At 28.4% G+C, this 26,216-nt stretch overlaps 1 protein-coding gene across 1 annotated transcript; it reads left to right on the top strand.

Annotated features, from left to right (window-relative positions):
- Nucleotides 1–1,627: 1,627 nt before the first annotated feature.
- On the top strand, nucleotides 1,628–24,528 carry LOC110282384 (GTP-binding protein REM 1-like). The gene is made up of 4 exons (XM_043044282.2): nucleotides 1,628–3,001; nucleotides 11,108–11,196; nucleotides 13,168–13,348; nucleotides 20,413–24,528. The coding sequence occupies exons 1-4, from the start codon at nucleotides 2,296–2,298 to the stop codon at nucleotides 20,664–20,666; spliced, it is 1,230 nt and encodes a 409-aa protein (XP_042900216.1). The 5' UTR covers nucleotides 1,628–2,295; the 3' UTR covers nucleotides 20,667–24,528.
- The last annotated feature ends 1,688 nt before the right edge of the window (nucleotides 24,529–26,216 follow it).

Here is a 26,216-nt window from a genome sequence, read left to right as displayed (position 1 = left end):
TATCACTCATTTTTTTGCGAGTTTTAAGTAATTACAAATCACTTAAAAATTTACTTTAATGTAGTTTTGTAATTGGTTTAAAATTTATAAAAAAAAAAGATGTGTTGCAAATCATGTTTTATATTTCATTTGGTTTTGCATGGCGCACAAGCCATTTACTAATGATTGATGCATGCAAAATTTACTAAAAAAGAAAACTTAAAATGCGAAATTTAGTTTTTAAATGATGCTACCATTCAAATTTATCACCATTGAAATTTAGGGCCTTAGCAATAAATAATTTTAAAGTAAAATATTTATTAAATTCGAACATAGATTATTCACACGAAGAATTGCTTTTACAAATTTTTACCTCACAGCGAAATTTATTCATGTGAGGTGATATTTTTAACATTCAAATTGGTGAGGTGATGTAGTCAAATTGAAGGGGACAAAAATGTCTCCTTCAGCACAATTCAAAAAAAAAAAAAAAAAAAAAAANATAAAAAAAAAAAAAAAAAAGAATAAAATAAAACCCTTCTACTTTTACAGCAAAAATTTGTCATTCCTTTCATTTGTAAACTTATAATCTTATTTTGATATAAATTTTGTTAAAGTTTAAAATTTACTAAAAGAAAATGCAACATGAGTTTAAACAGCAAACCTCAATTCTATAGTCCCTGCCAAATTATTAGACGCTTTATAAGATTTTATGTAAAATCTTAATTATCAGGTGATTATTTAGCATTAATGTTTTGAGCGACTGAAACCAGTTTATACTTGTTTATGTTCGTGTATCAATTGGTTAACATTATAATGCAATACGCTAAAAATAAAAACAAATAGGAAGTATATAGAAAATCTCCTGAATAAAAACCCATTACATGTATGTTTGAATATAAAAGTATTGTATATAAATTTGTTCAAAACATTATTTTAAAAAAACTACAGTGTGTCTAATATTTTGGTCTAATTATTACAATATACTAATATAATACTTGATGTAATAAATATTCTATATTTATGTAATATATAGTCAAAATTTATCAAATTGTCGAATTCATATCATATATTGTCTAATTTAATCAATTGATATACGAACGTAAATAAGTGCAAACCGGTTTCAGTCGCGCAAAAACAATAAAACTGTATAGTATCATCTAGTAATTAAGTTTTTACATAGAATCTTACTAGTGTGTCTAATAAATTGTCTAGGGACTGAAGACTATCTGTAGACTGTAGACATATCTGAAGACTTTTATCTGCAGTTTTGTGCTAACATTTTCAATAATGAATGCTAATCTAAAGCAACGCTAATCTTTAAGAAGCTAATTGCTTCTTGGGCGTTTGATGTAGTGTAAAAGGAACAAAGTAATCAAGAAGTCTCATAAAAGTCTTCAGCCATCAAAGCACTGTTTCGTTCTCAGCAGATGTTTTTAAGAGCAATCCATTGTAAGTTAAAAGCCTCTTTTTTTCCCTACCTTAACAGCTGCTTGCTTTCGATAAGACAGCTGAAATTGGCGTAAAAAAGAAATCCCAGACACTTTCGGGATTCTTTTCTTTTTCTTGACAACCCTTCTTTCTAAAATATTAGGAGCATGAAGGACGTTAGCCTGTGTTTACCCAAACCTATCAACAGTTTAGGTACCCTAAAATAAGAAAAAACAGACATCGCGACGAAAAGCAGGAAAAAGTTGCATCTTTTTTGGCTGGCAACAGCAGCTAGGATGACGTCACTCAAATTTATTGGACTGTGAAGGTTGTGACGAACGTTCGCGCATGTCAAGTGAGCTCCTGCGATTTGATGTCGTTGTGCCCCAGGTGAGGCAGGACAGATGCCAAAATTTGCTTCTAAGGATCGCATGTGCCTGAAAAAGCGTGGGACTCCCACTTTTCTTTGATCTTCTGCAGTTGCGACTAAGTATTTTTTTTTGCCTCTAAAAAGAAGCAACTATTGTTTCTTCTTTGAATTGCTGCTCCTCTTAAGTGTAACGTTATTTTTACTCTAAAAGTTTCCAGACAATTGCTTGCAAACATGACTGACAAAAGCAATTTTGCAAGTTTAGGTGAAGTGTGAAATTTTAGTTTCGTTTTGTTGTTGATCAAAATTAAAGAAAAAGAAGATAATTTTCCATTTTTGCTGGTGAATAAAGAAAAAGTAATATAAGTGTGAAGACTTTTCGAACAGACATTGTAAAAAATAAATAAACGATAAATGACCTAACTAGTAAAGTAGCATAAAATATGCAATAAATTCAAAAGTTATAAGCCAAACTTTTAACTCTTGTTCTGAACTAAAAAAAAGAGCATATAACCATGACGCATCAACAAAGTAGATCTAATAGCAGAATGTCGCGTTCCCCTTCAAAATCTAGAAGCAGATCATCAGAGAAAATTCTAGAAGATAATGGCTCTAGAGACAGACTTAGTGCACCTAAATTCAGAATGGTTACCAAAAGTCCTAGCCCTGGAAACCGCAGGCGAGCCTCAGCTATTCAATTTTCGGACTCTCCAAGTGGTACGCGAACGAACCACGCTCGTTCGCGATCATTAAGAGCTAAACGCCATTCAGCACATATACCACATTCCCTAAGTGGTTCTCAACTGGACACTAAGGCGAGTCTAAATCAACGGTCAAGCATTAGCCACTCCTTGTCTGTTCCATCAGGGGATGAAGGAGACTTTCACCTGGTAAGGAACTTTAGCATAACTTCTAAGGGTGTGGTCAACAGGGGAGATTCTTTCCGGTGCAAATCGAGATCTGCATCTCTAAGTTCGACACCGACATCCCCTGGATCCGAAAAGGAGAATGCTTTTCCAGCTTTTACAACAGATGAAGCTGCTTCAGCATCGGCTTCACCGGTTACTACTCCAGTTCCATCTGCTTCCTCAACTGTTCCTGAAACAAAGGAACCACCCAAATATTCAGTGTGGATATTGGGAATGAATGGAGTTGGAAAGACATCGATTAGAAACCAGTTCATGACTTCTGAATATATATGCCAGTATGAAACTTGGAAAGGTTAGTGCTTTTTCTGTTTTTATTCTCCCGTTTTTGCCTATTATGCCATTCTGCCTATTATGTCATGTATTATGTCGAGCCTATTATGTATATCCGTAAAATTATGGTGCACTTTTGTCCTGTGACCGGTCAAAAGTGTACCATGGCATTACGGACATACTGCATATCGCGTTACGCTTTCTGCCTATAGTATCATATACCGTTTTATGTTTCATTTTTTCTGCCTATATGTAATGCATGGTTTTAAATTTTCTCTTTTCTGCATATAGTTTCACTTGTTGTTTTATGTTTTCTCTTTCCTGTTCATAGTATCATACACTGTTTTATGTTTTCCTTTTTCTACATATAGTGTCCTACATCGTTTTCTCTTTTCTCTTTTCTGTCAATTGTATCACATTTTGTTTTATGTTTTCCCTTCACGTATTCATAGTATTTTACATAGTTTCATGTTTTCCCTTCACGTATTCATATTATCTTACACTGTATTGTGTTTTCCTTTTTCTGCATATAGTGTCATACATCATTTTATATTTACTTTTTTCTGTCTATTGTATCACATTTTTCTTTACGTTTTCTCTTTTCTCTTCATAATATGATACAGACTGACAAAATTAAATTATACGATCCATAACCAAATATTATGCACACTCTCCATAGTGTCCTAGAGTATTTTATGTTTCATAGCATAGATTTTTTTTTGTTTCTGAAGTTTTTTGCTTTTCACCACTGGTATCATACAAGATACAATGGCTTCAATTTAAAATTATAGATTCATACTTTTTTTTTCAATTTTAGTAGATGTGCATTGTTTTAATCTGTCAACATGAATATTACTTTAGTCATTTCAAAACCATAAAATGAGTTTTGAACTAAAGTGTACACTGCTCTCTGATTTTTAAGAAAATGACGCTCGTAAACTGATTTGACTAACAAGAAATGCAAATTTAATATTCCTTACTATTTAATACTGCATTAAATTTTTTTTTTAAAATTGCTAAATTGAGAGTGCTGAAAAATACAATTACAGCATACTATAATACGGTGAAGTGGTCATTATGGGAACAAAACTAATGAATTCCTTATTGCATGGTATTCATTATTTTTAGATTTCAATGAAATTTGATATTTGTGAATAGATTAAAGTATTTTATAACATTTTGATTTTGATTTCCTATACAAAATATACAAATATTTTACCTAAACTCTTTAGTAATTTTCATACTATTGAATGATTTTTCTGTTTTCTGTAAAAAGTTGGAATTTGATGCATATATATATCTTAAAACTCTAATATCTGAATCTAATTTCAAAATCAGAAGAATTCTATGATAAATAATATTTATTGTGTTTTATAGTGAATTTAAGTTACTAATAATTGAGTAATATGTAAATTAAAGGAATAATATTAAAATAAATATAAAAATTTAACAAAATGTACAAATATTCATTCAATCATTTGATGATTCTTAAGAATCGATTTTTTTTTTATTATTATTTTTTTATTTATTAATTTTTTTTTAACGACGGGCACTTGGGACGTAGACCCATTGGCCTCTGGAATGCCAGAACTGCTACTCTCTTCTCGTTTTTCAGTGGGCACCTGTGGAGAAGCCACGGCGGTGGAGCAGCGTCGCCCACGTCACACAACCACAAATCCGTTTATAGGGCGGGTCACATTCACACAATCATACACACGAAGGACATAGAACACACACACAGAGAGAGAAAGAAACATCCTTGCCCTGAGCAGGATTCGAACCCGCGGCCATCGACTCTGTTAAGAACCGATATTGAAGTTTATAAACAAATAATGTTTCAAAGTTGCTTTTTTTTTGTAAATTCTAAAACTGCACGGGGCATAAATATTTTATTTATTTGAAAATAAAGGTTAGGTTTGCAAATGTTGAGAACTTTATTGCATATAAAATTAATGAGAGTGATTTCAAAATGATTTTATGACTGAAAGTGATTTTAAATAATTTTGTAAAAAACATTTTGTAACTAAATTTACATCTGTTATAATTTTATATCAAAGTGAATAGAAGAAAAATAGCTTCAATTTTCTCTCCATACTGAAAAATCATAAAGGTCGCAGACGCTTGTTTTAGGTGTTCACTTTAAGGTTACATTTTGTTTTACTGTACAAAACCTTTATAAATGTACAAAAATGTACAAGAATTAAGACAAAATAAAAAAACACCCGAACATTTTATAACAAGTTTGAGAATTATTAAGTGTTATATTTGTTGAAAAAAATATTATACGGGCCGCTCTACAGGCCGCAAGAGTACAACTACAGAGTCAAAACTTATTTTGCTGAAAGTGCTATATTTGTTAATGAACTTAATCTAAAGTTTTTTTTTTCAGAATACAAATTTGTTCGAAACGTTTCGCAATTTTAAGTGACTTTTTCAATTTTTTTTTGTTTTACGCTACATTTTGCTTTGCTCTTCAAAATTCACAAGACTTAAAGGCTTGCGATTACAATGTAGTGTAGAAAATGTACAAAGAGTTTCTATTTTTAAATGTATCCATAAAAATAAACATAAATTAAAGAACATATTTAAAAAAAAATCAATTGCAAGTTTTAAACTCTTACTCATATCTCGATACTCATTCAATCAGTATAATAAAATTTCCTTTATTTATTTATTCTGTTATTAATTTATCTGTATAATAAAATTTTCTTTATTAGCACTTAAAACACACAAAGTGCATAAAAGATTAAAATTCGAACTTGTATTTATCAAAAAAAGAACATTTACAAATTTATAAGAAAGTTCATACCTATGATATAGAATCCGGTCTGAAATTGTAATTCCAAACTCGTTGCTTAACTCTTTGAGGCAGGTGGAACACTAGTGTCCCTTTATACTTTGTTCCTGACTCTCTAATTACAAGCAAAAATGTTTTTTGGTAATTTTCATTAAAAAAAAAAACAGTCTGCGATTTACTTATAAAATCTGCTGAATTATTGGAATTATATTTGTACTAAAATATAAAATTCCTAAAAAGTATAGTTCGAAAATTTTTTTCATTCATATTCAGAAATTTATCAATAACTGATTTTGTAAATTAAAGAAATGTCAATGATAAATAACTGTCTCTCTTAGATCTAGACAACTGCATATAAGTGCAAATTTGAAAAATTCTAATTTGGAAGAGAGCCGTGTTTGGAAGATTTCACCTTAAACGCAGAAAAAGACACAGGTGTTTATGCTGTATTTTAAACCATAAATTATTTCAAGTAATATAAAATTTTTTTTTAAGTCGATTCGTACTTGGGATAAGAAAGAAAAATTTAATTTTAGTTACTTTTTATTAAATAATTACAATTAATATAAATATGTATATACATATGACAGAATCACAATATTAAGTGGCAAAATATAAGAGAAATTTTTTTCTCTCATATAAAAGTATAATTAATTAATTAAATCCAATTAATTAAATTCAATTAATTAAATTCAATCAATTAAAATTAATTAATGAGTTAATATTTGAAAAAAAAATGTATTAACATCAAATGTCATCCACTGCAAGTTCAAAAAAATGTATTTGAACTTCAGTGGATGAATGAAAAGTACTTTATTAATTGAACGATTGATTAATTGATTAACGATTGATTGATTGATTTAATTAAAAATTTAAACAAGATATATAAATATATATAAGGAGAGTGTGAACTAATAGTAGGAATTGAAAAATACTAAATATTATATATTTCACTTAATTTGACTTAAATTAATACAAAATAATTGAAAAAAAAAACATGAAAAATATGTTTATTAAAAAATTCTACGTCAGATACTACGCAAGATATAAAGTACATTTTTTTTTAAAGAAAAATAGAAGTATTAACATTAAAAATAACTACCTATAAAAACGCATTAATATAATTTGTCACAATTACATATAAAAATAGTCTGGTGCGAAATGTGAAATAGCTTGAGTATTCAGAAAAAAGAAGTTGTTGTAGTTAAGAGATGTTAAAAGATAAACGATGTTTTTTGGGCTGTTAGGAAAATTTCTTCGCAAAAAGAAAGGAATTCGTATAGGTTGAGTCACACGACATTTCAAGTCTTAAAAACAAACTAAATTTAATAAATGAGGAAAGTTTCATTTTGGCAACATTCCTAATTGAGACTCATTTTAAATGTTTTCCGTTTAAAAACAACTCGCTCGATATTTCAAGTTTTACTGAGATTGAAATAACTGGAACGTTTTCGTCCGAATTAGTTTTTCGCAGTCTTTTAAACTGAATGCAAAAATGTTTTACTGAATCGATTATTTATTTTGTAATTCTAAGGACTACGTAAATTGCGAATACTATAGCGTAGAATTGTTTAATTTTGGATAATATTATGTATGCAAAATTAATTAAAACATGCTTTTAGATTAGATTTAAAGGAATAATACAGACTTCAGTCAATTCCTTTTCATCATTTTTTTGTCTACAAAAGTTTTGCTTCTGCAAATTTGACTTCCTGTAAATATGAAATAAGCTACAAAATCACACTTAAATTTATTATATTTCTTCCATATTTAAAGTTTTAATTTATGCATATAAATTTTTTCAATTATTCTTACACTTAGAAAATATTTTTGTCTTTGGTATTAATTGATCTGGTAATTTAATTTGTAAATAGTAATCAGTACTTATTAAATGTTATTATAATTGCATGCAGAAAAAATTCTTGTAAAAATACCATTTTCAGAAATTTGTAGAGATTCGTGGTAAAAGAAAGCCATATTAAAATCAAAATATACGGTTATACCATTTATTTGATAGTTTTTTACCGTTCACATTGTAACAGATTACAGGAAATTTTGATTTTTGAAATTATAGCTCTTATTATCCACATTTTGTAAACAAATGCAAAGCTGAAAAGCAAATATAACCGAATAAATGGTTTTTATAATTAAACGGAGAACAAATTCTAGTAAAAATATCGTAAAATATTGGAAAGACATTTATGGTAAAGAAAAAGCCACAATTCTAGCTATAATAAAACCTAAATATACCGTATTTAAACCCTTATTTGTTAGTTTTCCCGTTCATTTTATAAAAGTTTAGCGGAAATTTTGATTTTCATAATTATAGCTCTTATAACTCCCATTTGGTAAAAAATACAAAGCTGACAAATAAATTCAAATGAATAAATGGTTTTATTATTATACGGAAAGCAAATGCCACGCGCTAAGGTATGATGATAAAAAACCAAATTTCACTACAGTTACCCAATTTTATTACATTACTTTATTGTTAATTTTATCAAAATTAATATCAAAGCGCTTCAGTAGAAATTACTGAGATATTTGGTGTTTCTATAGAACCAGAAACCTTGTAAATTTAGTTATCTGGAAATTTTGACTATACTTTTTTCTTAGTGTAGTATTATATTTTTAAATTTGAATTTCACTCAAGTCTTAGTACTTTAATTAAGGATTTACAGTTACTGAAATTTATTATATACAGTGTACCGGGAGCTATTTATTCTTGGTTCTGAAAATGATTTTTTAAAAAAAATTATCAATAGAATATGGTTTTACTACATGAGATTGCATTTCTACAAATACTTGATCTTGCCTTATTCAGAATTATTTCAATTTTTTTAAACTTGTAATTCATTTTGTTCCAAAACTACAGATTTTTTAAGTGACGTTTTTTGTTGTACCAGACAAATAACAGGAGGTAGCATATATATCGTGACAAACTTCTAGTAGAGTTAAAACATATTATCAGGATCAAAATTTCATAGGAACCCATACCTAGAAATGTCATACGCACTAGAGGTGCTTATTTATTCTAAACTGTTTCGTCGCTTGCTTTTGAAGGGACCACAATAGGGCCCCTAGCTGCGTACTGTGACATTTCCGAGTGTGGGTTTCAATGTAATTTTAAGCGTGATGATGTGCTCCAACTTCTCTAGTTTGCCTTGCCATTTTCGCGATACCTTGTAATATGTAACGTTTTCAAACTTCTACATTTTGTCAAAAAATAGACTTTAAAATGTTATTTAAAAAAATTTTTTTTTTGCTTTATTAGCAAAAATAATTTTAGATTTGAAAATTCCACACCCAAATTAGGAAAGATCAGGTATTTTTTTGAATGTAGCAATAAAAAATTATTCCTCAGAGCTATCAATATTATCGATAAAGTTATAAAAAGACATTTTTTTAACAAACGAATCATATACTTAATGAAACTCGCAGTTTCAACATTTTCACTTGAGAAGTGTAGGCACAAAGAATTATCAAAATAGAACATTACTTTAAAAACGAGTAAAAAAGTTCCCAAGTTAGTTGATGAAAAAAATATACTTAAACGCTATAATATTACAAAAATAAAGATTTTGTTTAAAAATAACTTGAAGTGATTTTTTTTGTTACTAAAGTTGTTATTCAACGCACCCGTATATATCGAGAGTGGTTTTGCTTTTCATCACGAGCTTATTATCTCAACGGCACAATATTTTTAAAATATGAAACGCACATGGTGAAATACTGTTTCAAATCCACACAGATGACAGCATTTATATCCTTTAAAAAAATTGTAGCTAGACTTTTTTTTAGAGCTTATTCTCATGACTTTTTTATTATATTCTTAATTCATTAATTTGTTTTAAACTAAAAATATCTACCGAAAAGACTACTAATCTAGTGGGCCGTAGTATTTTAGGGTTTCGGTTTATTAAAAGAAAGGAGCTTGTATTTTTCTAAGAGTTGACTGAGTAAATTTGGCACTGTCTGCTATACTTAAGGTTTTTCGAACTGAGTTAAAGATTGCTTTTAAGTAGATTGACCTTTACTGCAATAGTACATTTTGTATTATCTATGCGGATTTGCTATAAAATTGTAAAAAAAAAGTTCCGAAAATAGTAATATTTTGAATACATATTTTTACAATTTGAAACAAGCAATCAATTAAAAATTACAAAATAAAGAAATGGTTATGATCTGATTATTTGAAATTATAAAAAATTAAAAATTAATAAACAAATCATAACTGGATGCTTGCGTGCGACGACACGCGTGAGCAGCTAATCTGTTCGATACACACGCGTGACGTACAATTAAAATTTCACGTGACGTACAATAATAATTAATGCAATTAAACCTGATCAAAAAATTAATTCAACGTAATAGTAAACTCAAGCCTTTAGCTAAACACATTTAATATTTTTTTAATGAACAGCTCGTCGTAACCAGAACGAGTATATTAAATATAACTGGAGAAAAAATGAAAGAAAAATAGAGAGCAAAATCAATGAATCAACGATCCAGGGAATCAACGCCATGAATCAGAAAATCACTGAATTGATGATTCAGAGAAGTGATTTAGGAAATTATCGTATTTAGTCAAATGGTTATGTTCTGCAAGTTGTATTAAAATACTAATTTATAGCAAAAAATAAAAACTATGTAAGTCTAGAGAAAGAGCATATAGAATTCAGCTATCACCATTAAATATTCTTATGACTGAAAAGATTAATGAATCAGTGATCCAGGGAATCAACGCTATGAATAAGAAAATCAGTGAATTGGCAAATCGAAGAATTAACTTTAGAAAACACGGAATAAATAAACCAATTATGTTCTTCAAATAGTTGACAAAATAAAATGAAAAAGTAAATTTAATATAAACTACAGCAGTCAGTTGTCCGCCAAGGAGGTCATGTAGGTTCAATTGTTCGAATTTGCTTAAATTCACTGTTAGATTAGGCTACTTAATAGTTCCTATGAAATTCGGTTGCATTATACTAAATTTCCACTTTATTAAAACTGTCCAATGTAACACCTTATTAAGACTGCAGAAATTTTGAACGATATTATGGTTTAACGAAGAACATATTTTTCTGAGATTAAATTAAAAAAAAATGTCTCACCATTTATTCTTTTAATAAATTACTCAAAATGTAAAAAAATGGATATATTACTCGAATTGTATTGTATGAAAAACTACTAAGTACGATCCGCTAAATTACTTTATAAGAGGTTACATAGTAATGCTTTTGTGCTAATTTACCGATTTCAAAGCGATAAATCAGCTTACAATTCGAATGCTCTATTTTGATCGTTAATGCTTTTTATATGTATTTTCAGATGAATCAGTGCATAAAAGCGTTGTTGTATCGCTAGATGGAGAGGAAACAGAATTGGAAATATCGGAGTACATCTCTGTCGAAGACAAGGTATGTAATATCAATTTCAGAAATTAAAAAAAAATTAGCTTTCTACTTTTTAGGATTGTTGAATGTAGACTATCAATGACTTGCGGAAAAATGAAACAACAATCTAATTATATCATTCTACACGTAAATATTATTTTTTTTTCATCTCTCGCAAAATGTTAAATAGCTGTTTTACTATTCAAAACATATTATGAATACTTATTAACCAAAATTGTTTCCAAGAAAAAAATGCTTCTAATTTATATTATATATTACTTTTGGAAAAGCAAGATTTAAAAAAAATTACTTAGATAGCAAGAGTAAAAAAGAGAGAGTTATTTTAAGAATAAATTGTACTTTTCCTTACGAAAGTAAGAACCTTTTCTTGAAATGAATGGAAATAAAATTTTTTTTTTTCAAAATGTTATATTTATATATTTTTTTTAGAAATTTTTTTTGTATTTACTTTATATAAAAAATAAATAAAAACAAACATTGAAAATATCAATGAAAAAATAATATTATCATTATAAATATTTAATAAAATTTATATATTTAAAATTAATTTTCTTAAATAAATAAAAGAAAATACAATTATTACACAGAGAAAAAAATAATGGTTAAAATTATCGTTTTGTACGATAATGGAATTTTTTGTTGAAAAGAACATAATTCAGATAATAATGGTACTTAATGGTACTTTTTATTTGGTCATTTTTCTATTTATTCTTATTAATTTTAGTTTTCGAAATTTTTATTACCATACATTTAGTAAACAATACTAAATAGAGAAATAAATTTAACCGAATAAAAGATTTTTACGCCGTTCTCTAAGGTAGGATGAAACTGTCAAACTTTATCTCATATTATAAAAAGATATTTTGTTGTTAATTTTACCGAAATCATTACCAAAGCGCTTTGGTGAAAGTTACCAAGATTTTAAAACTTCCCATAGTGCCCGAAACATGGTTGATTTAACCATGTTCTTATAGTTTTGACCGTACCTATTTTTTTCAGTTTGGATGATTTGGTATAATTCGCAATTTTTTAAATGCTTTTTATATATTAGATAAAGTTAAAGTAATGGTTATTATTGTTGGAAATTAATGCGACAATACGAAATTTAGCATAGACTTTATAAAGCATCATTATTATTATTATACCAAAAAATGCTTATTTGTAAATTTCCTTGTGCAAATCTTCCTTGTGTACGGCGTAACAGGGTTTTCGATAGCACCGAAATTTGCTTTGATAATTTTATCAAAACAAAATAAATTTCACTGAAATTGTTAAGTGAGATCAAGTCCATTACGGGAGTTGTAATTTGAATTTTAGAAATTAGTTTTTTAAACAAATGTATACTTTGTTTTATTCTTAATCTCATTGTTTGAGCTTTGGCCAATCAAATTTGAAAAAGGGAGAAAAATTAAAAATAATTTGCTATTTGTAAAGGCCAAAGTAAAGTTTTTCGCAAGGCTTTTTTTTTAAATCAACTCATTCATATTTAAGTTTTGACATCAATAGATTTTGAAAGATAATTTAAAATCTTTTCAAGGCATTTTTTCTTAAATTACTTAGATATATTTTTAAATTATTTGGGGAGAAAATTTAAACTTTCAGCATACCAATAAGTGAAACGTGAAAGATATTTTAATTAAAAAATGTATCTGAAAACGTACGAATTTTGATAAATACACATAACAGACCTCGCAGATAGAATGTCAACTATTATTTGATCGAAATGCTACATAAATCTTATGCATCAGCATATATGATTATCACATATCACAACATAAGCATATATGATCAAAATGTAATGTTTACTTCTAGATGGTCTAATACCGATCGCGGAATATTATGATGCAATTTTAGAGATGCATGTTTAAAATTAGACAAAAATTGCAATGTTACCTTTGAACATATATGTGATTTTGCATTGTGTCAGTGACAATTTGCAATTGTCTTCTTAATAAAATTGTTTTATTATTGCAGATTAAAAATAAGGAATCATTGCCAGATGCATTTCTAATTGTTTATTCCGTAACCAATCGCCGAAGCTACATCCTAGCCCGCCAAATTCTCTCCAAACTTGAAACAACATTTGGTTCGAAAGCAGCTATTTTGGTTGGAAATAAAACAGATCTTGCTAGACTCAGAACCGTCACAACTGTGGGTAAGATCTTTTTTTAGACTTAAAAATTACACAACATGCATTATGAAGGTTGCTTAGTAAACCTCTGAATTATGATAGAAAGTCCATTTTGTATTTAAAAACAAGAATAATGGAAGCCAGATTCATTGCGAGGCTACTGTCAGTTACACTTTTTCAATGATATGGATTTGTAAATTAACTTTAGCATTTTTTCTCGTCAACTTTTTAAAAATAGAGTAACTAATTTTACTTAAAATTCTTTTTGGTATTCACATAATATACTTCGAACATGCTTATCTATAACATAAATTTATTTCGGAAGTTTTTCTTACTATTTGACCCTTGACAGAAGTTTTCATTTTTCAGTTTTGTCCACCATTTTGAAAAGCTTTTCGTGTACTTTTCGGTTAGTCAGGCACAAGTGGAAAGACTAAAAAAACTTCAGTATCCATCAACCTTTAATTTTTTTATTTACACTTTTGAACACCTAAAAATTAAATAAAATAAAAAAAATTAAATTCAAAAATAGAGATTTGAATCTCTATGCGCCTGATAACCGAAATGTATACTTTTTTTGTAAATATCATTGTAAAAAGTACAAATTAATTGCAAATAATCTCAATTAAATAATAAATTAGTATATAAAAAATTTCGGCAATCATTGCAAGTAAAATTCAAAATAATTTTGAAATTTTCATACTTTTTGTTCACTTTTTTATTTTGAGGTAATTTTAAAAACGGTATCAAGTTTTTCAGTCATATAAAAAGTGTTCACAAATTATATGATATATGAATGTACGGAATATATGGAGAAAAATATTTATTTTACATATTCGGGAGTGGGGGAGAAGCTAAACCATTACTGTATAGACAAGTGAGGTATTGCTTCTAATGTATGTTTTTACGTTGAACTGAATGAGATCAGTTTTATGTATTTTCATCACCAAATCTCTCTAGCTTTAGGCAGTGGTGGCTCCTTATGGCACGCGATGCTTATCCCTTGTTTTAGTAGATCACAGGATTGGATTGGTCTCTAAAAAATCAATGTGAAAAAATGGTACACCGTAAAAAATTCCACATCAATTTATGATAAGAAGTACCGGAAGTCAGAGTGTCGGTACTCTTTACCATAAGATTCATTTTTACCGTAAAAGTCATCGGAACAAAAAAATCTGATCTCCATAATTTTCACTGTAACACTTATTGTAAAATCACTGAGTTACTGTTCATAAATAGTTCTTGCTGTGAAATATACTGTATAAAACTTTACAGTAAAAATGAATTTTACGGTGAAATTAATTTTACGGATGATGCAAGAATGGTGTGTCCACATTTCACTGTAACTTGATGACGAATTTCTATAGCTTAACTAGATTGAGTTTTTTTTTCACAATTTTTTTCATAAGAATTATCAGAATTAGTTTCTATTTTTTAAATACTTGTGCAGTGTGGAAGTTGCAAATGTGCAAAATAAACCCCGTTCCTCGAAACAACTTTACAGCAAAAATATTTGTCAACATTTTTTCATTGACATCAACCATTATTATCAACGATATCGTCAAGTCATTATTTCAAACGAGGTCGTCGCCGTTATTTATGTATTTATTTAAAAATAAAATATTTGGATAAATAAAACTTTCAAAACCTTTAAAAACCAGGAAAAAAATCAAAATGAAGGAATTAAAACTTACTCTATATTAAGAAGACGACAATTCCTAAAATCTCATAAAATCTGATGAAAATTACCATTTCCAGGAAAATGAGAAATTATGTATATTACATTTTTAGAATTTTTCTGGAATAGTTAGTCTCTTAAATTTTCTGCAATTTTGATATGGCGCTAATTTGAATCATATTAGAGCATTTCTAAAACTTATGCTACCACTGTAGCAAACTGAGTTATTACGTAACTTAGAATCGATCGTCTTATTTTCTAAAAATTTCATATTTCGGAAAATGTCTTTGACAGATAATTTTACACATTCTAAGCTTTCCGAAAATGAAAAAAAAACTTGTTTAAGAAAATGATTAAGTACTCTTAAAGGGGAATTCCATTTAAAAGTATATATTTTTAAATATTTTTCTAATGTTTGCAAATGTATATCGTACATAAATCGATTTTTGCACCAAGCCTTTCGCGTTTTTCTTTCTTTCTTTTTTTTATATGAAGAAGCTATTTAATTCCGAGTGCTCAATAATAGTTGTTTTCTATTGCTTAAAACTATAAAATATGCACAGTTATATCAAAATATACACTGCTAGAATTTTTATTCTAAAACTATGGTAAAAAATGACTGGCTTCAGTCTGCCCATCCAATTTACCGTAAAGTTAACGGTAAAGGAGATTTTTTACCTTTACGGTGTTGAAGCAACTTGCAATTAGTATTGCTAAAAAGCAATGAATACAAAACTGTATGTTTTTTAACCATTTACATCTAGCAAGGTTTCGAAACCATAAAAAAGAAATTTAATTGGACATTGGAAATAGTTAGCAGTTTTATGGTGCTGCCATCTATGTGTGAATGAGAGTATCATATCCTAATAGCACAGTATCACAAAAGGGTGAACGCAGAACGCTGGAAACTCTTCATGTGTTGAAAGGAATGGAGGTAATATTGTGGTGTCAAAGCTGAGACTCGAACCCCCGTTCCGTAGGTCATGAGATTGACAGATTAGTCATTTGCGCGGTAGCATGTACCTATATACAAGGAGCTAAGTGGTTTCGTTAGGCAGGTCTAGTTGGTACTATAAAATTCTGGTTGTTTAACTGTATTAGGTTAAAGCAGCTAATAAACGGTTTTTCTCTCAGTAAATAGTTTGAATACCTTCTTATTTGTTTGAACGTGAAAAAATAACAATAAAATAAATTGTTAATTAACCGTTTTTTTCCTGAGAAATATCTAATAGTGTAGATTAAGCATCGTTGATTGAGAGGCTAAATAAAAATGCTTTGTAATATCTTTTTTTTTGTATTTTATATCTTATAAATTTCGTTACGATACGAGTCGTTAATTCATATATTCTGCTTTATCTTAACGTGTAAAATAAATGAATATGAATCTTTCTCGGGAGAAATATGGTTGGATTAGATTTAAATATGAAAAAAATGTTCTAAATTCCCAAAAGAGTTTCAGAAAGTAGGGAAAATTTACACCTGTTGTAAATGAACACAGCGTTTTTGGCATTGGATAATATTTTAAAGTGATAAATGTGTCACGTTTTTCTAAGAAAATGATTTAAAACGAAAAGGAATGGTTGCTGTTTTCTACTTAAAAATGAATTCGTCGTGAATTAAATTGTTCTCAGACAACAAATGCTTCATAATTAAACAGTTAATGCTTCAAACATAAAAGTATATGAACAGTAGTAAAAGACCCTATTTTTCATAGTTATCTTTTTAACTCAAATAAAACATTCTAAATTTAGATATTAATATTATTTTTAATGTATTTTTATTTGGAAATGTAACATCGATCTAATGTACAAAATCTAATGTACAAAATCATATGTACAAAATCTTTTTTATTTATCCTTTTTAGTATTCTTACATTATCATAAATGTATCTCTATTATAAATAATATTATGAATAAATGAATGAATAAACAAAAAAAGAATCTATAAATAAATACATGAATAATTGAATGACTGAAGAAAATAATAACTTAAGAAGTGATTAACTGACTGAGTGACTGACTGACTGAATGGAAAAGCGGAAACAATGAATAAATAGATGAAAAAACAATCAATTAATGAATAAAAAACAATCAAGAAATGAATGAATGAATAAGTAAATGAATGAATGAATGAAAGAATGAATGATTGAACATAATGTGTTATTTTGGAAGGTCGATTTCGAAACTAAATGAAGCCTTATTTCTATTGCTCAAAAAGAATAAAGCACATTTATGTCTACTTGAATTGCAATCCCATTATTTAAAATAGTTTGGGATCTAAACGAATAGAACTTGAATCGTTTTTAAATTTTATAAAATGTTTGAGTATAGTTTTATTTTTAAATATAAAACTCACACATTTAATTGATATTGCATATTTTAATTGATGCAAATTATTTAGTATGGTTTGGAATTACTATTTACAACAAAAGGTTATGACGATATTTAATTTTAAGGAAAAGAAATCATGTGCTTCTTTCGTATTTCTATATAAAGGAAGACTAACTTTTTTCAAATTAGATCAATTGAATATAAAAGTTATTAATATAAAACCATTAAATTAAGAATGTGTAGTTTGAATAAGTAACATTTCTAGCATAGTAACACCATTAGAAGTATTAGTTTGCACATGTAAATTTGTACGATGTAGCAATTTTTATATTGAAAAGCATAAAGTTCCAAATAGTCTTCGCGAACCTTAAATGGCATTTCATCAAAACAGCTTTTTTTATATATGTCTTCTTGTAGAATTAAAAATTTCTTACAACTGTCCTCCAATTTATTTTTAATTTTGCAGCTTGCGTATGATCAATTTCTGCAGTTTTTAGTATTTCTTATATTACGGTTATGTATCTTGATTAATTAAATATTAAATAATAAATTTTCGAGAAGTATTTTGATATTTCACCATTTGCTTACGTAAGAAGAAAAGCCTAAGTACAATGCATAATTGAGAAAGTTACATAGTCGAATAAAGTTTAAGAAGTTGAATTACAGTTGGGAAAAAAATCGTTTTGTTTTCTGTTGCATGAAGGTTTTTTGACGGATTTTGGATATTTTTCCGTAGCTGATTGCAATCGGTTTTTCTTTCCTCTGAGCTACATTTTTTTAAAATGACATATTTAATTTTTTTTTTGTTAAAATGTACATGTTTAAAAACGTTTTATATAACAGGGGATCACATAAATGTTGCTAGAAACTTCTAGAGGAGTTGGGGGATATCATCAAAATTAAAATTGTATGAGAGTCCATGCCAGGAAATGTCGTTGTAAGCTGCTAGGGGCGCTTTTCCATTATGAACTGTTTTTTTGTGCGCTTTTGAATAGGTCATGAAACAGAAGCGTCCTTAGCCGCGTATGATGGCATTTCCGTCATGGGATACTATGCAATTTTAATTCTGATGATGTGCCTTAGAAATATGTCATAACATCCACGTGATCTCCTGTTATCTACAACCTTTAGATTAAAAATAGACAAAGAATGTCATTAAAAAAAATCTGTAGCAAAACTGATCATTTGAATCATTGAGCAAAACTCAATTGAGATTTGAAAGCTCAACACCCGAACTAAACAAGATTACGTATTTGTATAAATGCAATAAAGTATTTGTTCCCCAGGGTAATCCACTGTTTTTAGATGCTTTCAAAAGAAGTATTTTTACTTCTTTTCTCGAAAAACGCGTCTAACTAAACGCAATTTATCTAATGAAATATTTTAAATTCAGTTTAAAACATGCAGAATTATATAAAAATGTATATGTTACAATTTTTTAGGCGATAAATCAATTTCTTTTGAGAAATAAATCTTTTTGGAGTTTGCTTTTATTATTATAATTTTTTTTTATTTATCTTACGCCCTTCATCTCCGCCATTAGTCGATAAGCAGCCCAGTTAAATGACCAAGAAACAGGAGAGTCAGAATCATCCTATTCGCATCAATAGCTTAATTTTGCTTTATGATGCGAATTGGAGTCAAGAATTCATCTTGTTATTCTCTTTGCCACCAGACTGATATGGATGATGACCGCTTTAAGAACTGCGTCATTATTTTAAAATTTTTTAGGGGCAACATTATTGAATGCTTCTTTTATTTTGACTCCGATGCTTCCTGGTCATTTCACCAAGCGATGCATTCGCTTCATTGACCGTTTCCAGTCAGTCCGTGACACTTCAGTCCGCCATTTTGGCCCCGTTATTTCGATGCCGTATTAAAAAAAATCGCATTAAATAGTTGCAGTAAATTTGTACTATGTTATAGTTCAAAAAACTCCAAATCTTTAAACAATGGTTTAAAAGTAATTTTTAGGCCTTTTAACAAAATTAAATTTCAGTTTCTTAAAGATCCTATCAGTTTTGATAATTGTTTTGGCATTTATATATTTTAAAGATCCAAAGCTTTAAACAATGGTTTTAAAGTAATTTTTAGACCTTTTAACAAAATTAAATTTAAGTTTCTTAACCCCTTAACGATCGGTTAATTTTCAAGAAAACGGTCATAAAAGTGCCTATTTTTTTGACTTTTGTATTTGTATTACGTATTTGATTAGTGCTGACATCTAGCTTAAAATAAACTATCTACAATTACTTCAAAAATATCCTGGTACTGCCATCTGGTGTGTAAAATGAGAAATAAAGTGTTTTCCGGGCAAAAGAAATGAATTAGTTTTATTCTTATTGTCGCGTTACTGAACACTCCAGATCTTCAATATCACGGGAGCGAGAAATAGAGGGCGAAACCTCACGCTGTCATTTTCACGGGAGCGATATTCTATCAGGTTTGATAATTGTTTGGGCATTTACCACATTCCTTGTAAGTGTGACCTTGGATACGTCGGGCAAATCAGGCACACTTTAATATTTAGACTTAAGGAGCACGATAGATATGTCCCTTATCAACAAATCGAGAAATCGTCAATTGCTGCCTATTGTTAGAATCAAGGGCATAAATTCAATTATGACAATGTTAAGATTATTTCCATCCAAGTCACATCAGCTCATTTTGATGTCCTGGAATCTTGTTTCATTCATATGAATGCTGTCTACCTTGTTAACGATAATAGTTCCCCACCATCTGTTCATTGCGAGTGGAAATACATTTTACCCTGATTCACTCTCGACAACTTTTTTTCAAATTTTTTCATCATTTTCCCCTCTCGGCTACTGAGGTTTTTCTAGCTTTGTTTCTCATATTTATGTTTCGATTTTCCATTGGCAAGTTTTACATTTTATATTTCAATTCTTCTTTTTGTCATTGAATTAGGAATCTCAAAAAATCAATTGAATCTCTAGACGTTTAAAAATTATTTTTTATTGATAAAAAGGATTCTTGATTTGTAGTAAACTCTATAGAATAATAAATTTATTATTATTTTAATTTACTAATTGTGTAATTTATGTTTAATTATTTCACAGAGGGAAGATCATTAGCAAAGGAACGAGGATGCAAATTTGTTGAAACTTCGGTTGCGATAAACCATCAATTAGACGAGTTGCTGGTTGGAATCATCACACAGATCCGAATAAAGGCGAAGATAGCCGAAAAGCAACGAAAGCGAAGCGATCGCAGCTCTCAAACTTCTCGCAACAAAGCTACTTGCATTATCAAAAGAATCTGGAGGAGAACCTGCATGACTAGTAAATCATGCGACAATTTACATGCTCTTTAAATTATTCTTCACCATTAAATTTACATAGGGATAAAAAATCCCTGTTTATGTTTACTGTTACTTTCTAAGATCAAAATTAGTTTTTACATGAAAAAGTGGTTGTAATTGTTGTTGTGTTTTGTATTTATTCTTTAGATTTTTTTAGTGGTTTGATTACATATTCTATGAAGGTGTATTTTTTTCTTAAAATGAAATATGTTTAGTGCGATGTAAACAATAAAATAAAATAAGCTGATAAGTTTGAAATTACTTTTGTAACTTTATATTGTGCTAACAGTTTTGCTATCAAACATCCGTTGTTCAATTTGCAATGGAGATTGTAATAAAAAATTAGTTTGTGAGAATTAAATAACTTTATATTTGTTGGTAATATGTAAAAATATACGAAAATGAAGATTATTTTAAAACTATATTATATATATTTTTTATATTGAGTGAAAGAACCGGTAAGTGACATTTACAGAGAGACTAAACGCAGTGTAAAAAGAAAAAAAGTGCCATCTGAACTATTTTATAAAAGATTTATCAGAAGGCGGAGTTGATGATTCATTTTTGTACTTTATTTATCACTACTGATTTTGAAATAAAAATCCTGCAAAGCTGTAAAAATTATAGTGGGAGCAAAAATTATTTCGTTACAATAAATATAATGATATTGATGCAACAACTTCTTGCTATTTTCCCTGATTAAAATATCATTGATAATTCCACTTACCACCTTTCTCCACTAAGCTCTTTATTTCTATTTAAATTATTTACATTTTTTGTAACTAAAGCGAAAGTTTTATTTCTATAACATACAGAATCATGGTGGATATAAATAAAAAAATAATTTTTGCAACGTGATACATTTATATTTTTATTAAAAGCAAATGTTTTAAAATAAATAAAACTAGTTTATTTTTTAAGCAAAAAAATAATTGGCAACAAGTTTTAAACATCACATATGTTACTAACATGTTAGAATATGAGCTCTGTTTTACAAAATGTGAACATCTAAATAAATGCGCATTACAATAAATATATCGAACTTGTTTTCTTTATTCATTTATTTTCTTGTTTTCTCAATTCAGGTAAAATAAATTGTTTTTCACAGAAAACAAAACCTTTGTCGTTGCAACATCCACTACAATAGCAAATATTAAAAAAAAATAATGTTAATAATAAAATGCATTCGCAACGTATTAAGTTGATGATTTTAAAATTAGTTTATTTGTATTTCTTTCGTATTTATTGTTTGTAAATGATGCAATGAAATAAAACAACATGTTTCTGAAAAAATAAATTTTTTTTTTACATAATAAAGATTTTTTCCTCAAAACTTTGTTTTTATTATCATGCTAATGTAACTCTGAACAAAAGAAACTTTGCTTACGAAAGGTTTTAAGGTGTTCTACTTTGCACAAGCGCTGACGTAGCCTTTTGCCTTACTAAGTAGGTACACGAAGTAGAACACGAGCGTAATTTTTTTGGGCTGCCTGTTGGAAACTTGACAAGTTTTGTGAACTGTTTTACATTTTCATCTCATGTCAGTAATTTTAGAACTAAAGATTGTGTAAATATGTTCGGATTGCTTTGTTTTTAAAATTTTGAAAATCTTTCGAAAAATTACATATACTTTCTTACTCGACGACTTGTTTCCTAATTTTAAATTCGACTTGTTTCCTAATTTTAAAGATAAATAATTATTTTTCTACTGATATACTTTTTACAGAAACTTTGTCAAAAAATGCTTTCAACAAACTTATAAGCTATTGACTCTGAAAAATATAAAAAAATAAAAAGTCTTGTTTATGCTGTCTTCTTACATAACGTATATTTTGGTTACCTAGTTTGAAACTAAAATATATTTCTACTTGCATTTACGTTTTTCACGAGTTGTTTTATTCAAAATAGCCCACAAGTTTTGCACAGCTTATAAATTATTGTCTTATTAAAATTTGTAATAATCAAATAGTCTCTAAATGCTTTGTATTATTTAGTAATAAAAGTTCAAAGTATGAAATTAAAAATAGGTTCTAAAATCGTAACACTTAAAGAATTATTGGCTTAGGAACGTATGCTCTTTTTGCCTTTTTAAATGTGAAAGTGGAAAACAAAACGATTCCAAAGTTGCATTTTTTTGTTTAATCGTTTGCTTCAGAGTGCACTACTTTTTTCTGATTTTAAAATATTGCGAAATTAAAAAGCAACACTGAAAATGCACAATTTATAGAATCGTTTGCTTAAAAAAGTGTGTTCTTTTTCACTTTATAATTTCATATTTTATTAAAAATGGCAAACTGAAGTGTGCATTGAGACAACATATTCTCAGTTTATTTTCAGGAACATAACTTTAAATTTCTAGCAGTACTATTACTCATGATTCAACAAATTCTTCTTTAAATATTTAAATTGAGTACTTGCCGCTCGCGAAGAAGTAAAATGATTATGCCTAACCACGTGATTTAAATCAGATTCGATTTGTTACTAGTAAGCGACATTTAAGAGTGTGTGTGAAACCTTATTGGCTTCTGAATTGACAAAATTTTATAGTGCTATTGTAATTTTTATAAAGCAGGTGTTTAATTAGCTTTTGTTTAAAAATGTAGTTCTCAATGAAGTTTATAAATTATATTTAATTGCATTTCAAAACTATAATTTAATAGAATAATTTGAATATTTTTATGTTTATGTTATTTTTTTTATGTTTATGAACTTAGATTTCAGTATGTTGATAATGTAGCGTTTAAAATGCCGTATGGAAAAAAGTCATATACCAGTTTAAGTTAAGTTTGTGATGTTGTTTCAGTTCTTGTGTTTTGTATAAAATGATATAAAAAGCTACTAATAAGGTGATGTTTATTTTCATACATTATGTTTTTTACCATTTGTTTTATATGCATTTATTTTCGCGCATGTTATTTTTCAGTTGCAGGAATTATTTTTAATTATGTACTTATATAAATTTTTCTTATAAAGTTTAAGCTTAGCTTCTGTTGGAAAGTTTTAATTACAAATCTTATGTGGTTTAATGGGTACACTTCCGTAAATTAAATATATTTCATAACATTCTTATAGTGTACCAGGTTGAATCAGTTCCTTTAATTTATTATTAGAAATTAGGAACAAATTTTCAACTTATGCAGTCCTAAATCCATCGTCTAGGTACATCTTAAAAATACACATTAAATGAAAAATTAACATTTAATGATGCACAATTAAATTTCAGTCTGATTTATTAAAAAAAAAATGGGGTTTGTAGTTTTCATTGCATAAAAAATTGAAGGAATGGTATTTTGTTTGTGTTTATAGTTTTTTGATAATTTTAAAGCTGAGCTCTGACTTGTAAGAGATGTTTCATTTAATATACCATATTTTTTAAAATATTATTTTAAAAAGGAAATCTCACCAGCAAAATAAATCAACATAATAACTCTTGAAAATTTCAGTAAATTGGATAAGAAGTTGGAAAAGTCATCGCAAGTCTGTCAGTTTTAGAAGTTTAAATTTTTTTCAATTATCTATACACGCATTTTGTTTCAGATAATTCATTTTAATACCATTTAAAATTTAGTTTTAAAAAATGTAGAAGAATGTAAAGCTATGCGTTTTAATTTTTTTTGCTGTTCATTAAAAATTTTCTGCTGTTCATTGATTTGAGAAAATCGAGGTGGTATTTCTTCATAAGTTATGAGTTTTACGATATTTTCAGCTTCATGCAGTTCTTAGAAGAATATATTGATTAAATGAATATGACTGTCAAATAGTATTTAGAAAGGTACTGAAGCTCATGTAACTGAAAATATAACAGTTAGTAAAGAAATAAAATCTGATAAGGTTATTTATCTAATGTATATCAAATAAAAGTGCTTGAAAGTTGTATACTTTGTATTTATATTTGCAATGGTAAACATTCAGACTGTACGGTGCACAAAAAACTAACAAAACACCACCCTAAATTGGTTGGTTGGTTCTAATGTCACTTGCCAAACGGGCAAGCCTGCTTGGTGAAATCGAGCAAATTTAAGGCAGAATGTGCGATTCTTGGTTTTCAGTTGCGCCATCTATGGCCAAGAATTTGACTTCTGCCACATTATACGTCACACCTGTTTATAAGGCGGACCCATTCATACATCCATTCATTCATCCACAGATCGTAATTTTGACCTGAAACAGAGAACGATCGGTCTCCAATCCAGTACCCCCAGAGGTATGGATTTGTTATGGGAACATTTAGGACTTTTGCAACTCGACACAATTTTATGGGGCATCAGTCACCAACTACACGGGGAGTCTTCGGCCGGAAGGGTTCGAACCCACGAGCTCTCGGACATGGACCCAGCGCCCTACCAACCAGGATATCCCGCAGTGGACACGGTACCCAGCAAATCACTGGAGTCAAGCAATACTGGCTGCGGTCAGTGTGCTGGTGGGTGACCACTTGGATCATTTTGTGTAGGGACCGAGGTTGTGCAGTATTTGTCTTCGCTAAACTGTTCTGCCGTAAAGTGTTCGACTTCGCGTGCTGGTCGTTGGGCTACCAAAATTATGATGGCATGTCTTCGGATCACCCTCAGGGATGTTTCCCAGACCGTCGCTAACATCCCATTGTGCAACTCTAGCGCGACGTAAATAAATAACTGCAACTTGTATTGACATATGATTCTTAGAATGTAGAAATACCTTAATTTTATCATTTCTCTCTCCCTAAAATGAATGTAATTAGTTTATTTTTAAGCAGCTTAAATTGTTTATTAGTTGCATTAATTTAAAAATCTTACATTAGTAATTGTTGTACATTTTAAGTGCTTTTCTTTGTTTTCAGAAGTTTAATTTAAGAAGTTCGACCTAATTTGTTATGCCGCAGAAGATTTATACTTCCTTAATTTTGTTTCGTTTATCAAATAAATTTTTCTCAACTTCATATAAATACACAATTTTATTTATAAAATCATTCCATTTAATGATTTATTTTCATATAAAAATATTTCATATAAAATTTATGTATAAAAATATATATAAATTTTTCTTTTCATTTAAAAATATAAAATCTTTAATGATATTTTTAATACAAGATTTTTTCTACATTTAAATTTATTGTACATCTAAATGTACTTAAAAACTGCTAACGATTAACTAAAACTACTAAAACGATTACTAAATATTGTATTTTAGTAATCGCACTCTAATGATTAAACATATTTTTCAATTCCTACTATTAGTTCTCACTCTACGTATATCTTGCAGAAATTTTCAATCGTTAATAAGTTACTTTTTATTCATCCACTCAAGCTCAAATACATTTTTTGAAAAACTTTTATTAGATGACACTTGATGCTAATGCAGTTTTTTCAAATAGTAATTCATTAATTAAATAGGGATAAGTAAAAAATGAAATGGAATTTTCCGATTGGTTAAGCGTCGGTCATTGTTTTAAATTTTACTATAAACGATTCAGTTTATCACATATTTTAAAGATAATATCAGGGATAATTTCTAACTTATAGCTCTACTTGAACAAAAAAAAATAGTTTATTGCGCGCAATTAAATAAATAATTATTCTATAT

This window comes from Parasteatoda tepidariorum, chromosome 10, assembly GCF_043381705.1.
Source record: "Parasteatoda tepidariorum isolate YZ-2023 chromosome 10, CAS_Ptep_4.0, whole genome shotgun sequence".
Classification (NCBI taxonomy): domain Eukaryota; kingdom Metazoa; phylum Arthropoda; class Arachnida; order Araneae; family Theridiidae; genus Parasteatoda; species Parasteatoda tepidariorum.
This window is presented reverse-complemented; position numbering and strand designations above follow the sequence as displayed.

Excerpts from the sequence above, each read along its gene's own strand:
- LOC110282384 (XM_043044282.2), top strand. The coding sequence starts at position 2,296 with ATGACGCATCAACAAAGTAGATCTAATAGCAGAATGTCGCGTTCCCCT. Across the intron at positions 11,197-13,167 it reads ACATCTCTGTCGAAGACAAG|ATTAAAAATAAGGAATCATT; the intron begins GTATGTAATATC and ends TTATTATTGCAG. Across the intron at positions 13,349-20,412 it reads CAGAACCGTCACAACTGTGG|AGGGAAGATCATTAGCAAAG; the intron begins GTAAGATCTTTT and ends ATTATTTCACAG.